At 43.0% G+C, this 15,844-nt stretch overlaps 1 protein-coding gene across 4 annotated transcripts in view; it reads right to left on the bottom strand.

Annotated features, from left to right (window-relative positions):
• Positions 1-15,305, bottom strand: part of LOC125226074 — a 50,044-nt gene extending 34,739 nt beyond the window's left edge. For 2 of the 4 annotated variants that reach the window (XM_048129930.1, XM_048129921.1), the window contains exons 1-12: positions 14,830-15,305; positions 12,381-12,493; positions 10,255-10,417; positions 9,316-9,466; positions 5,641-5,813; positions 4,714-4,808; positions 3,888-4,101; positions 3,097-3,304; positions 2,497-2,646; positions 1,915-2,081; positions 523-620; positions 71-211 (exon numbers count right to left, since the gene is read on the bottom strand). In XM_048129930.1, the coding sequence (XP_047985887.1) occupies positions 71-211; positions 523-620; positions 1,915-2,081; positions 2,497-2,646; positions 3,097-3,304; positions 3,888-4,101; positions 4,714-4,808; positions 5,641-5,813; positions 9,316-9,466; positions 10,255-10,417; positions 12,381-12,493; positions 14,830-14,878 (1,722 nt within the window). In that variant the 5' untranslated portion in view covers positions 14,879-15,305. The remainder of the gene's footprint in view (positions 1-70; positions 212-522; positions 621-1,914; positions 2,082-2,496; positions 2,647-3,096; positions 3,305-3,887; positions 4,102-4,713; positions 4,809-5,640; positions 5,814-9,315; positions 9,467-10,254; positions 10,418-12,380; positions 12,494-14,829) is intronic. The other 2 variants (XM_048129937.1, XM_048129946.1) reach the window with 2 other exon arrangements.
• Between the last annotated feature and the right edge of the window lie 539 nt (positions 15,306-15,844).

The raw sequence follows: 15,844 nt of genomic DNA, 5'->3' as shown, positions 1-15,844 counted from the left end.
TCATGGACTCTATCAGGATACCAATTTTTATCAAAATCGGAGACAGACAAATTTATCGCAAACAACTCACCGGGTCACACGTTTTGTCGCAGAACCGCACCATCAGAGCGAACCGCACGACGTGCGACGTGGGGAAGCGGAACGCCTTGAACCGCGCCGACAACCGCTGCGTGCCGCCCGACACGCTGCGTGTGAACGCGGGGAAGTCCACCTGCAATAGACAAAATACACATGAAAGTACCAGCAGAAAGTAGTTGAAAAACATTGGTCTCAGTTCACCTTTTCAGGGCACTGTCTTCCGCGTGCTTACGTCCGTGTAGCTCAGTGTGGGCAACGGATACCTACCTACTATTTCTTTGAGCTTAATTGTGTTTAATTCTAGGCGGTAATAACCACCTTAGTTTTCTTGCAGACCTCATTATTTCTCGTCGAATATTTTACAAGTCTGGATTCTAAACTTTTAGAATCCAGACTTGTAAAATCTTTATAGTGGTATAGGGCCATAAGTAATTTAAATATTACCTGTCCGGTAGGACACCCTCTGCTGTCAAGCAATAGGACGGAGCTGTCTCCGAGTCTCGATGACGCTACCAAGTGGTAAGCTTCGATTTCGGCGTCTTCTGCAAATAATGAACAATAGTTATTTGTTATACAAGGGGGCAAAGTTGTATTTTAACGTCGAGTGTGGAATTGAAAAACGAGCAAGCGAAAGGATTCTATTGGGACCGTGCGCGACGACACGCCACGTGACAGGTGACCATTATGGACAATATTGTCGCCGCTGTCAAGCGAGAAGTAAGTAAACATTGTGAAAAAATTAATGAAATCTTGTGTTATTAGACAATTTTGGACGATGGTGGTTACAACATTATCGCCAATAACATTAAAATTGTTGTTTTCAGTGAGAATTTAACAAACTGGTGACTAAAACGGGGTTTCGTGCCATCGCTCACGAAATCATTTTCCAACCAAAGACGATGAATAAAGACAAGAAATTGGTGCTAGCTGGGCATTTTCTAGAGATTGAAGACTTTTTTCCACCATTTGTACCTATGTGCAATAAAGTATTAATAAATCATTGGCTTTTGAAATTGTTGATCAGTTCACTGCTATGCTATGTCATTTTCATAGGCTAACTATAGGTATTATAAATATCATTTACAGGGTACAGGGTTTATTGTAAAATAAAAACAAACTAGCTATTATAACTTTTAATTATAGTATACATTACAAAAACTTGTTTCATTTACTTGAAAATATTGGAGGTTTAGCAGATATCACATCAAATATGTAATCATCAATGCGATGAAATAAGTTCTCAAGAATTTTATTTAAAATGTGATAAGCCTTCAGCGGATGGACTACTTCTGCTTTTATTGTTCTCGTGCTCCTTCGTCCGATTGAAACCTCGATATTTACGCATTTTCGTCAATCCGTTTCGATTTGTACACAGGACACTTAAGGAAACAAATAAAATTATTTTGGAACATAACTGGGATTGGCTTCCACGTCGGCTTTTCTAACTCCAATAAAATTTGCACTATAAATTCACCGTAAATTCAATTCAATACTTGTATCAAAATATTACGCACTTCTAAGTAAAACTTCAGAGGTTGGACGACACTTTTCTTCTTACGGCAACTATTCACTTAAACGGTGGTTTCCTTTCCATCACGGTCTTGGAAATTTAGTCGATATTTTTCTTGAAGTTATTACAATTCACCATAACAAATTTTACTAGGCCCATATTAAATTTATCTCAAAAACGATATGAAAATGTTTACTGCAATATGGATTTGACAGCGTAATTCAGCGACTAAGATGTCAATTTTGGCCGTAGTGAGCTCGTTTTAGCTACCCCCTCCACCCGCTTTGCACCCTGCCAATAGTTGAACTAAAAAAAAACATACTTACCCGTGGACTCAATGCGCATCTCCAAAGGCTCGCCGAGCGAGACGGCGGCGGCGGGCGGCGCGTCCTGCGCGGCGCGGACCACGTACATGGAGACCGGCGCGCCGCCGCCGTACACCGTGCTCGCCGACGCCGGCAACGGCGCGCCGCTACTCGGCTCAGATGGACGACTGAAAGATGTATCAGAATAAGAACTACGAGACATCGAGGGTAGATGGGCTATGTGCAGGTAATTTTAGTAGAGCCAAGTTCGTGTCAACTAAAGGAGAATCTATTGAAGAAATGTAAAAGTGGAAAATTAATGCCTTGGGTGGGACTTGAACTCACGACCTCTGGAGAATCGACCAGAGAACGTGAGTTCTAATCACCCGAGGTGGCAGCAATTTTCCACTTTATTCTAAGCCTAGTGGCAATCGATTGCAGATGTTTCTGCTTGACAAAAAGTTAAATTATTTAATATAATAGGTTATGTAAACGCACCTGTAACTATAGCCAAAACTTATTTTAATTAACAGCGCTGGTTGTTTTGAATCATAACCATTAATTTCAAGATCACTAAGATAGTAGAGGTAGTCAATCATATACCCAGTATCCTTTACAGCGACGGCGGCGTTGACGTGTTTTGGGCCGGCGGCGGCGCGCTCGCCCGGCGCGCAGCCCACGCGCACCCAGCGGTCGCCCGCCGTTTGGATGATCGGGTTGTTTTGGATCATTACCATCACGTAGGCCATAGTCCTGGAAAAATATACCTAGTTTAGAACCCTTCTGAATGGAGCGCAGTGATTACATCATTTATAGCACTTTAATTACATACGAGTATAATTTTACTACTAAGTACGAGTATATACTCCTCACAATTAGAGCTACAGCTAAACTAATTTTATCATTTCGAAACGGTGGTGGTGGACACGCCGGCAAAACTTCACTACTTATACTAGAGAGTTACGGGAACCCACCGGGTGAAGTATTTTATGGTCCATCAATAAAAATATAACCGTCTTCAAACGAAATTAGAATCATACTGTAACTCAGAGCACACTAATGTGTTAAATCGGGGTTCGTTATAACTACAAATAAGAAAATCATGGGTTAGTTGGCATGTAGATCCGATCGCAAAACTAATACAATACCGGTAAACCCAGACAGTATTACCAAAGACATATAAGACTCTATCCTCTTTGGTACCTATTAACAACTCCGGTAGGCGTGTGCGATATGGCATGCGCGAAGTTGACATCACAGTCGCCGTACAGAGGCAACTGGAGCCGTACGGCGCCGCCGCCGCCGCGCACGCCGCAGCCCTCGCCGCGGCCCGGGACGTAGATCCGCCCGCGGAACTGCCCGCGCGGGCGGTATGTCACTATCAGCGAGTCGTCTGAGCAGTCTACGCTTACTGTAATACAAAATGTGTAACATAGAGTACCTGTATAGGATCTTCCGAAATGAAAACAAAATATCTATTAATCTTCTCTTGTTGGGGGAAACGGGCTGTGCTAAATGCAAGTTGTGTTACACCGTTAGCACAAAATCCTCTTCAAGACTTCAAGAATGGAGTCGCTGACGAGAGCGCTACGTAGTGATTATACTTACCTATTGTCTTTGGTTATGATAGCGTGTGCGCAAGACCACCAGACCGCCGCATTTTTCAACAAATAGATACAGCTTGGCAAAAAAGAGTAGAATTATAAAGTGGCAACATCGTAGTGTCGTCTCGTTTTCTACCTTATATGAAAGAACGTCACTACAATATTGCCACTTTAAAATTTTGACTGTTTTTTTGCAGCGCTGAATAAGTAGTACTTTCCATAGAACACGAAGCGTGGAACGGCGTCCACGGTCCGTCCCAACCTAGTGTGAGTCATCCTTTAAGCTTAAATTCGTAAATAATATTTAGGCCACGAGGTTAATTTACAGTACCTGGTCAAACCTCTTTGACCTTGATTTAGGAACGTGGGTACCAGCATAAAAAATCTTACTATTAAGACAGATGACACGGCGGTAGTAGACAGCATGATTTGCGCGGCGCAGCAGCCACGAGCCCGTGGACACCAGGTCTTCCGAGTGCAGGTCGCACAGGCCGCGGGCACCGGGGTTGCCTGCCTCGCCGCGCCCGCCGGCCGAGCCCGGCCGAGCCTGCCACGTGAACCCGCGGCAGACGAAACGCGACTCTGACTCACAGGCACTCTTGCACTGATAATCGAATATGTATGATTATGCAAGTGAAATGAATTGAACATGGGATTTTCTGAATAATATTATAATATCATAAGTATGGTGTACTTAGCATGAATACCTAAGCCCGCTTTTGTATAATTCACCTTCATTTAGGGCCGGATCTAGGGTAAAGCGAGTGGAGAGGCCGCTCTAGGCGCCAAACCATAGGAGGGGCGTAAAAATGGCAAATAATAAAAAAAACAAACTTGTTTTCGGGTTTGGTAAAATTATTTGTGTGATATTTGTTCCTGAGTCATGGATGTACATTATGTATTACCATGGGAATCAGTCAATTTGTGTAAGATTATCCTTTTTTTTACTAGTTAACTTAAATTCTACTTCGATAATTTAATATGCTGATGACATGCGCATATTTTCCTCGAAAACATAATCATAACATGGCTGCCAGTAATTCGCCGAGTAGATAATATGCTTATTGTGTACCTATGTTAAGTAGCATGTCGTGAGTAGATAAGACACATATTTTTTAAGTACAATCACGGTAAATTGCTTTGGAAATACCTTGTTTAGCGAGTCTTTGTAGAAAAACTATACCTATGTAAGTACTTTGTTGCAATATGTACGCACCTCGTCTTTGGTGAAGTTTCTATAAGTAAATTCGACGTGTTTCAAGGTTTGGTTGTAATATTCTTCATAGGAACATCGGTCTATCTTCTTGGGATCTAAAATGTAAAAAAAAATGCTAAAATGTAATGTAATGTAAAAAAAAAAAAAAAAAAAATCAAAAAATATTTAATAAAATAATTTGATTTGTTCCCTACATCGAAAAATGCTAAGCTTAAGTATATTTAATAGTCAGTCTTATATTTAATTATTTTCAATATTTAATAGTCCTGATAATAAATCTATGGTTCCTTGATAACTAGGCTACTTGCCTCCTAGTCAAATCAGCTTCTTTTTAAGAACTGTTAAAACGAATTTGAATGACTTGTTAATATGGAATTAATATGAAATCGAATTAAGTGACGTCACGGTCAATTCAGTTACTTTATATATTTCTACCGGACTTATTAAATAGAAATTCGATTTAAAAATAACTTCTGTCCATGTTTTTTTCATAATTATCTGATGCTTTATTTCGTGCATGGCATAAAATATATTATTTTAAGAACAGTCAAATTCCGACCCGCTTAATACGATCACGTAAATACGATTTCTCGCATATTAGGTACGCTACATTACGCCGGGCCCTGCAACTTTAGGCCAGTTTATTTTCACGTTTAATACGATTTCCCGTAAGACGCTTTATTATTTGCTAGGTTCTGTCAAAATGATCTACTGTAGTAGTATAATTGTACACAGTAAATAGTCCTAAAAATAGTTACTTTATTTTAAAATTATTATTATTTATTAAAATTATTATTATTTATTTATTATTAGGAGCCTGCTGTGTCCCACTGCTGGGCAAAGGCCTCCCCCCTCTTAATAATAAATTATACCTAATTTAAAATTTTGGACAAAGTTTTCAAGAAATTTTAATCTAAGTCTACTTACAGTCGTGCCTGCACTGGTTCTCGACATAGAAGGTGTAGTAGTTGGCAACCCTGTAGGACTCCGGCTCCGTGAACTTGTCCTCCGCGTTGAGGATGCAGTTGCCGAGCGATGACTCGGACGTTTTGACGGCGTCGGCGTCCAGGGCGCCTTCCGCGCTCACCCACTGCGCCGACCTGGGAAAAATTAGGTTTTTAACTTTTTTTATACTACATTACTGGCAAAAATGCAATTTCACTATTTTTTAATACTACGTCGGTGGCAAACATGCAGTCGCAGTAATGACAAGCATTCTCCGAAGCCTATGAACGCCTACAACTCTAAATTTGTTATATGGTTGTCTGTCTACCATTTAGGTATTTTTGCGAGGCGGTTGGTATTGGCACGAAGTTATTCATGTGTATCTATTAGGGTTCCGTACCAAAAAGGTACAACAGGAACCCTTATGGTGCGACTCTGTCCGTCTGTCTGTCCGTCTGTCACATTGTTAAATATCTCGAGAATTACTTATGCTATCGATATGAAATTTAGAATAGTTATAAACATTGTGAACCTCTACAAGTTGAAAGAATTTTTTTTTTAATTAATTAATATAAATGATAGAAAATGGCCAAAATGAAAGGGGGTCAAACTGAAAATTTCAAGTAACTAGGTCAAGTGGGGTATCGTTAGAAAGAGCTCAAACTGTACATATCAAAACTATTTTTTATAATTTTTTGGTTTTTTGAAGGAAAATGTAAAAAAATACCGTTCCCCCCCCCCCTTATCTCCGAAGTTTACCAACATAAATTTATGAAATTTTCACCAAACATGGCTATTATAATGAATATTACAGGAAAAATAAAATAAAATTGAAATTTTTTTTTAATTTATAAAAAACCTTTCACATTTACATTTTCAATTTCAACACCCTTGCGGGTGTTTATTGTACCTGTATTTTTTAACAAAATAAGAATGAAATTACCTGCTTTCAAATAGAGGAAAAATGGTTAAAATCGGTTCACGCATTAAACAATTATTCCATAAAAATCATCCTCCATACTAGCTCGCGCGCATTAGTTTACTCAATTTGCCGATAGATGTCGCTGTACGTTGAACGCTCATTTCCTACATCGCGTTTTTCCTGATATAGGCTTCCCACAGACAGTCTTAAAAATTCATAATCTTAAAAAAAACTTGTATGCAATCTGACAGTTCAAACTGACACTGACAAGACACTGACAGATCTGAACTGTCAGATTGCATACAAGTTTTTTTTAAGATTATGAATTTTTAAGACTGTCTGTGGGGAGCCATAATGAGGTCGGTTCAGGAGCGTCCTTGCGACATGTCGTAAGTCGTAAACTATTATTATATTATATTATTATATATTATTTGATACACTAGCAGCTGATAGCTGATGCGTGTATATCACTGCACTTGTTGTTGTGTATTGAAGTCGAATAGTCTTGATTTTATTTGGACGTTGTCTAACAATAAAATTGTATATTAAAATATTACTTGTTATGTGGGAAATTGAGTCTTAGGGATGATTCAACTATTGAAAGTTTGTACGGAACCCTCGGTGAGCGAGTCCGACTCGCACTTGACCGGTTTTTTTTATTTATTAAGTATTAGGTATAAACGTTTGTACGGATGTTTGCTTACAGGATGCATATTATTCAGTGAGCAAATTTTAAAGAACTATGGCATCTTCCATACAATCTTGAAAAAAATTTGAACTTTCCTCTAGAATGTCTAATTGTCGATACATTTATACCAGCTTCGTACTCAGGGGCGTCATGTGGTGAATTTGTATGGTCAACCTAGACCCCTGAGGGGAGGGGGTTGGTCATGACCCCAATAACCCCCAACGACCATGAATGTTGCAGAATATATAGTAAGTACGTTTGTGGGCGCTGTTTAAGAATCTCAGGCTATTCCCTCTAGTCTTACCGTGTAGTTTTAGGTTTAAAGAACTCTATTTCTCAAAGAAATTTACATTTCGCTTACTGAGAAAATTACAGTTGAACCGCTGGGAATTTTCTTCCCAGATATAGACTTACTGATAGTAAGGGCCAGACAATAAGTAGGTTAGATTTGTTAGGTAGGTACAGTCAGCCAAAAAAGTTGTTTACCACTTTTGAAACTTATATGTTCAAAAATAGAGTCGAAAAGTGGTGAACCACTTTCTTGGATGACCGTACCTACAGTTGTCGCGTCTGGTTTCGTGCAAAAAAGCGACAATCAGTAAGTCTATTGGGAAGAGAATTCCCAATGGTTCAACAGGTATTCAGTAAATGGTAAGACTACGGGGTAATACTTCAGGGAATAGGTCAGAATGTAATTTTCCGTGAAACCTACGAGTCTGAACATATTAAAACCCATGGTAGCCACACAGCCCACACATGTGATTAAATAAGAACAATGGAATATTGTCATTCAGATAAATGCCGGTAGAGATTAAAACGGTTCCACGGTTATTATTAACCTTATCATGATTAGGGTTTCTGTCATTATGTACCTGCCACGTGTGTTTTACGTCCCGAGTATAAAAGCAAGTTTCTAATGGGTTGACTCCTTGAGTTCATAAGTAAACAATATTTGTACGCCTGTCGGGGCAAAACAAGAATCGTGCTGTGGATATATATTTTTTTAACACCTTTGTATATACGCTTGTTTTATGCAAATAAAATAATCATTCATTCATTCATTGAGTTACAGGCGTCCATAGGTTTCATCAAGGGGACCGTATGCTTGTTTGCCACCGACGTAGTATAAAAGAAATGACGAAACACCTACTACTTACATTCACCGGGGTGTAGACTGACCTAGACCGTTAGGTACGTAACGGTCCGATGTTTTCTCATTAACAGATGGCTCCGTTTGATATATGTATATGATAATGGTCGTACATCCGATATCAGATCATCCGACATCGATGAAATACTTACTACTTTTCGAGAGGATAAAATTAGAGCTTATAAGGGTACCCGGCATTGTTGCCACAGGTTCATACTTCCGTTATACTAGGTATCAGCAGCGGCTGGTCCATACAAGCCGATTCCCACCGGCTTGCCTAAAATTGATTACTAGTAAAGTACCTAATGTTAAGGTAGGTTTCTTTTTGCTTTGGTGTTGCCTAGCAGAAATTTTCACCAGCCGCCACTCTAGCAGTGGAGAGAAGAGCGTCGTCAAAAAAGACCGCAGATGCGTTGGGCGGACGATATCAAAAGGACTGCTGGGAGAAAGTGGCTCCAGTAGGCCAAGCACATGATGGCCGCGGGAGTATGTCGCCGCGAGATAGACTACCCGTCCTTATGTCATTAATACAGTTAGAAGAAGACGTGGCATCTATCTCGCGGCGACATACTCCCGCGGCCATCATGTGCTAGGCCTACTGATCGCACAGAACCGTGACTAGTGTCGCATGTTGAAGGAGGCCTACACCCGAAGGGTATTAAAAGGCTAAAGAGAGAGAGAGAGAGAGAAAGACTTAAGAATTTTGACATGCATGAAATTTAATGTAATTAAGTACTTTTAATTTAATATGTAAGTGTTTTGGTTAAGTACTGTAAACTTACGTATTTGAATAAATAAATTAAATTAAGAGAGGTAACCCCTCAAGCCATCTCTCTAGACCTAAACTGCAATGAAGGGCTTTAGTACTACATGGTAACCCCACAGGTCATCACTTACCTGTAGAGTTGGTCCCCTCTGGTGCTCAGTACCAGCGCGTAGCATTCCCTCGCTGTAGTGTTCAGGACCACCTTTATGTTGCTCTCGGAATGAAGGTGGTACCCCGGCGTGGCGTCGACGACCCACCACCGCTCAGCGCATCCTTCTGGCACTAAAAAAATATTAATAGACCCATTACATAGAAACATATTTAAGGCCTCGGGTCGGGCGGCGTGAATGATAGCGGGCGGTTGTTCTCATTCGCCGCGCGGCGGGCACACGGCGTGGGCGAGTATGAAAGACCAGCTCTAGAACATTTGGCCCCGACTAGGCCCCGAATTGAACGTAACATAAAAAGTACTAGCTTGACACAAATGCTCAATGTCTTCAAGGATTAAGACTAGTATACTAGTACTTTTTTATGAGATAGGAAGCAAACGAGCAGATAGTGTTGGAGGTGCGTTGCCGGCCTTTAAGATGGGTGTACGCTCTTTTCTTGAAGGTTTGAAGGTGCAGGCGGTTTTTACCCTATCCGACCGAAGCGTCGTGATGGCCTCATTGTGCGGCAGTGATCGCACTCGTAAGCCATATCGCACTCCGTGTATCTAGGTATCACGTCATTTTTCATAAGCAGATTTAATGTCGTGGGGAGACCCTAGAGTCACGACATAACCTTGGAAAAAGCGCAGCCTTTGTATCAGACCTAATTATCCCTAGGTCTGGTACAAAGGCTGCTAAGTGGTACCCGCCTATCGCACATATCTTCTTGAAGAATGCCACGTCGTTGTCCGCTCGTAGCAGTTCGTGCGTCTCCGCTGCGACGCCAGTGCAGTGTCTCCGGGAATAAGCCACCGACACGCCGGCGAACACCGGTAGCTCACGGCACGGTGTCAGGCATGCTCCGGTCAGAGTCAACCTAACGATAGTCAAGCAACACAAAGGTTGCTAAGTGGTACTCGCCTATAGCACATATCTTCTTGAAGTAGGCCACGTCGTTGTCCGCTCGGAGCAGTTCGTGCGTCTCCGCGGCGACGCCGGTGCAGTGTCCCCGGGAGTAGGCGACCGACACGCCGGCGCACACCGGCAGCTCGCGGCACCGCGCCAGGCACGCTCCGATCAGCGACTACCAAATCAATCAATCAATCAATTATTTATTCGTGATAACTACAAAAAATACAGAAGTACAAAAACAGAAACAGCTAATAAAAGAAAAGAAATTAAAACATATAAGTTACCACGAAATGGTCCCGACTCAGCATAAATGCTAACCCGAGGGTCAGCGCTGCTCCTCCGTCGGGACCATCAAACAAACATTCAATTAATCGAAAGATGATAACACTATGAAACTAAGTAGGTATTGGCTCATGGAGCTGTAACATGCCTTTGCGACATGCTTAGAAAACGCAAAAAGCGAAAAATACGTACTCAGTTCCTAAAGTCATGCATTATTATACTTAGTCATGAATGTCACAATATAGTCTTAAGCGCCATATATGCTTATTAGCACCTAAACCTTTTATGGCAATTTCCGCATTTTATAAAATTTAAAACACATTTCAAAAACAGGATCCACAAATTTTGGTTAGTCATAGACTACAATTACATATATGAGCATCGGTTTAGAATTGCGACCTGTAGAGGAAAACAGTTATTATCATATTAGATACGTTTTAAACACGCTTTTCAGATGATCTTACCTCCTCTTCGCCGCTTGCCGCGTACACGAAGACCGGCGCCGCCTGCTCGGGGCTCGTGCCCGACCACCGCGCGAAGCTCGCCTGCTGCCCGTTGCTGCACTGCCCGCTGCCTTCTACAATAAACGGGGTAACAAACTACCTGGGACGATCTTACCTCCTCTTCGCCGCTTGCCGCGTACACGAAGACCGGCGCCGCCTGCTCGGGGCTCGCGTCCGACCACCCCGCGAAGCTCGGCTACTGCCCGTTGCTGCACTACCCGCTGCCTTCTACAATAAACGGGGTAACAAACTACCTGGGACGATCTTACCTCCTCTTCGCCGCTTGCCGCGTACACGAAGACCGGCGCCGCCTGCTCGGGGCTCGCGCCCGACCACCGCGCGAAGCTCGGCCGCTGTCCGTTGCTGCACTGCCCGCTGCCTTCTACAATAAACGGGGAATTAGCTACCTGGGACGATCTTACCTCCTCTTCGCCGCTAGCCGCGTACACGAAGACCGGCGCCGCCTGCTCGGGGCTCGCGCCCGACCACCGCGCGAAGCTCGGCTGCTGCCCGTTGCTGCACTACCCGCTGCCTTCTACAATAAACGGGTAATTAGCTACCTGGGACGATCTTACCTCCTCTTCGCCGCTTGCCGCGTACACGAAGACCGGCGCCGCCTGCTCGGGGCTCGCGCCCGACCACCGCGCGAAGCTCGGCTGCTGCCCGTTGCTGCACTGCCCGCTGCCTTCTAAAATAAACGGGTAATTAGCTACCTGGGACGATCTTACCTCCTCTTCGCCGCTTGCCGCGTACACGAAGACCGGCGCCGCCTGCTCGGGGCTCGCGCCCGACCACCGCGCGAAGCTCGGCCGCTGCCCGTTGCTGCACTACCCGCTGCCTTCTACAATAAACGGGTAATTAGCTACCTGGGACGATCTTACCTCCTCTTCGCCGCTAGCCGCGTACACGAAGACCGGCGCCGCCTGCTCGGGGCTCGCGCCCGACCACCGCGCGAAGCTCGGCTGCTGCCCGTTGCTGCACTGCCCGCTGCCTTCTATAATAAACGGGGTAACAAACTACCTGGGACGATCTTACCTCTTCTTCGCCGCTAGCCGCGTACACGAAGACCGGCGCCGCCTGCTCGGGGCTCGCGCCCGACCACCGCGCGAAGCTCGGCTGCTGCCCGTTGCTGCACTACCCGCTGCCTTCTACAATAAACGGGTAATTACTTAATTAGCTACCTGGGACGATCTTACCTCCTCTTCGCCGCTAGCCGCGTACACGAAGACCAGCGCCGCCTGCTCGGGGCTCGTGCCCGACCACCGCGCGAAGCTCGCCTGCTGCCCGTTGCTGCACTGCCCGCTGCCTTCTACAATAAACGGGGTAACAAACTACCTGGGACGATCTTACCTCCTCTTCGCCGCTTGCCGCGTACACGAAGACCGGCGCCGCCTGCTCGGGGCTCGCGCCCGACCACCGCGCGAAGCTCGCCTGCTGCCCGTTGCTGCACTGCCCGCTGCCTTCTAAAACAAAAAGAAAATAAACAAACTAGGGATCAAATCAAATCATTTAAAAATGAAAAATGTCTGCCTTGAGTGAGACTGAAGTCACGGCCTCTGGATATGGGATCTGGAGAGTTCAAGTCTCACCCAAGGCAGACATTTTCCACTTTTTCCAGTTTTGAATTTATTCTAAGCCTAGTGGTATCGATTTCAGACGTTTCTAATTATTTTAATAGGCTAATATATTTGTTGATTTGTTTTTAGGTTTCCGTACCTCGAAAGAAAAAAAACAGAAACCTTACAGGGTCACTAAACTTTCTTGTCCGTGTGTCTGTCAAGACGACTTTTTATGGGATGGCGAGGCAGACGAGCAGAAAGGTCGCTACACTTTTTTAAATATTACTTTTTACGTCCGTAGCTTAAGGACGCTTGTAATTCCGGATGTGCACTCCGCATTCGCGTTGAGGTCTGGCAACCTTACCTACTTACCCCAGCAGAAACACAAGACTTACCTATGAGTATCAATTAAATATGTGTATGAAAGAAATTTTACATATTTTTTTCAATGATTTTAACAAGTCTTCGGATTCGGCGAAAAAACATGTTTCGGTCGGTCAATACTGTCGCTAGTTAAAATATAATTGACATAATAGTTCACTAATAAAGGGAGTCTAATGATCGCGGGTCACGGCGAACTAGCGCGGGCGCAACTAATGATGCGACAAGAGGTAGGTTGCGTGTCAGCTAGTAACACCGTCTCCAAGTACCCTCGACACGAGTTACTATAGCAGTGTCAACGCATACGCATACAGATCACCTGAGCGTTACCATGAGTTGACGTGATCAGCGCCCCCAAACAGAAGTCGCCGGTTCGAAAACCCAGCCTCGGTTACTTTTTCACGGACTCTAACTCTTTTTCTATTAGAAGATAATTTAGAAAGAAAGAAAGATAAAATATTTATTAGGTATAAAAACATACAACACCATCCATACTAATACTAATATTATAAATGGGAAAGTGTGTGTGTCTGTTTGTTTGTCCGTCTTTTACTGCAAAACGGAGAGACGAATTGATGTGATTTTTTAAGTGGAGATAGTTGAAAGGATGGAGAGTGACATAGGCTAATTTTTGTTTCTTTCTAACGCGAGCGAAGCCGCGGGCAAAAGCTAGTATATACATAAAAACCAGTGAATTATTACTGTTAAGTATACCAAATAGGATGTCTAAGAGACACGGCACTGACTTTCAGTGCGTACAGTCAACAACACAGCTGTGAATACAGCCAAACTGTCAAAAATATGTATTCAGAACTTTATTGCCTGTATGTTAAGGTCTGTCACCTATCAGCAGCGGCTGGTCCATACAAGCCGATTCCCACCGGCTTGCCTAAAATTGATTACTTAGTAAAGTACCTAATGTTAAGGTAGGTTTCTTTTTGCTCAGTGTTGCCTACCTACCTACCACGAGTATGACGCTGACATGTAAGGTACAGCGGGGCAAATCCCGACTGGGGGGCATATGTAACTGATCTATTTTTTCCATTAGGTATTACACTATTGTTCCACATGTATCCTACTGAACACGCGTGGCATATTTAACCAGTGGACACTTTATTTAATAATGCAAATATTGTAAAAAAATTATTAGTTTCATTGCCCCCCCAGTCAAAATTGACCCGCTTACCTACCTCTACCCTACCTTATTACCTACCTCTTGCCAAGCATAGTGCATAACTAACACTATCCATCTTACTATTAGTTTTCGCTGTTAAGAGTGAGATGTATAGAAACTATATTAACGCAGACATAAGCGATATGTCAGTGTAAAACTCGTGGTATGGCGACTTATGGACAACCAATTTGAACATTAGGGCACTCTAGAACCCTGTCCTGTCTTATTTACACCGCGCTTTATCTGCCATGGAACTCACTGATGTTGATATTTACTGTGAAAAAGTTCTACAGTGTCCTAGGGTACAGGGTAGGATATATAGGGTGGATAGGATAGCGGGTAGCAAGGATGATTTATATAGGATTGACAATCTTCATACTAAGAATCGTACCTCAATTTATCACTGATGATGATATTAAAATAGAAATATGTATGTCATTTATTCTTATAAAAAATAAAAACACGCAAAATATTTGGGGAAAATATGATTTTTGCCATTTCCAGGCTGCGAAACAGCGCCATCTAGTTTTATCCTTTAAAGGCTCATACATTTCAGGGGTACACTTTTTTGTATGGGCTTTGTCAGTTCCGGTATATATCGTCCTTCGTGGGTAGGAATTGGTTGACCGTAGTGATTGAAAATTTCAGTTTATGGCAAGTGTACTGTAAAACATGATTCACTTACCCCCAAAGCATTGCACGAGCACAACCACAAGCACTAGCCAACCCTCCATCCTGGCAGCACTAAACACACCACCAAAACCACATAGTCCAGGGACGACTTCAACGCTCGAACACTTGTAGGGACTGAATTGTGTAATTCGTTATACGAACAGCTTGTAAACGGGCCGCAGCTGAGCTAACATAACCATCGCGTGCGTTCCGAACTAGAAGTCAAACGTGTTCAACTAAAAAACTTGAGTTTCTTGAGTCTAGAGTTATACAAGACGGACAAATTAGTCATATTTTAAGTTTAAAATTATTTAAGCGCGAATATAGCGAACTTTGCCGCTCAAATATCACAATTTGAAGTCATACCTATTTAAAATAATTTAAGCGCGTAAATGGCGACCTTTGCCACTCAAATAAGTGTGATTTTATTTTTTTATAAATCGTCTTTAGGTACAAAAGTAAAGGCAGTAAGAAACGCCACCGGCGACGCACGCGCTGAAACTACATAACGACGAGTATCACCTCATGAAGTGCAGCGGCGCGCCCCGCCGCGCGACCTTGCAGTTCATTATGCTACTACAAGTCACAATAGATGACGCGAGCGATAGTGAGACCGATGTGATGTGACTACGCCTGATTTGGTATTGTCCTTTCGGTCGCTAAAAGCCAGCTTATTGTGACCTCTGTCCACCGTGGCTAGTGGTAGACTCATTGGAAGATAGGGTTTTCTAATCTATCTGAAAGTTTACAGAATAAAAGCACCTAGATCCTAATTCTTCTTGATCCGAATCTTGGTGAGTAGGTACCTAAGGGTTTCCCCAAACCTATCGACGCCGAATCGGGTTTAGCCGACCAAAAACCGCTCGTTAGTATGAGCGATTTTTGGTTGGCGAAAGCCGATTTGAGGTCAGTATGTTTGAGGAGACCCTAAATCGTTTCCGTGCAATTGGTATTTTTAAAATAGCAATTTAAAATACTTAATCAGCGATCGTTTAGATCTGTGCAATTGGCCAAGACAAGTCACTTTA

This window comes from Leguminivora glycinivorella, chromosome 1 (genome assembly GCF_023078275.1).
Source record: "Leguminivora glycinivorella isolate SPB_JAAS2020 chromosome 1, LegGlyc_1.1, whole genome shotgun sequence".
NCBI classification, from domain to species: Eukaryota; Metazoa; Arthropoda; class Insecta; order Lepidoptera; family Tortricidae; genus Leguminivora; species Leguminivora glycinivorella.
The sequence above is the reverse complement of the archived record's forward strand: the minus strand, read 5'-3'. Positions and strand labels throughout refer to the sequence as shown.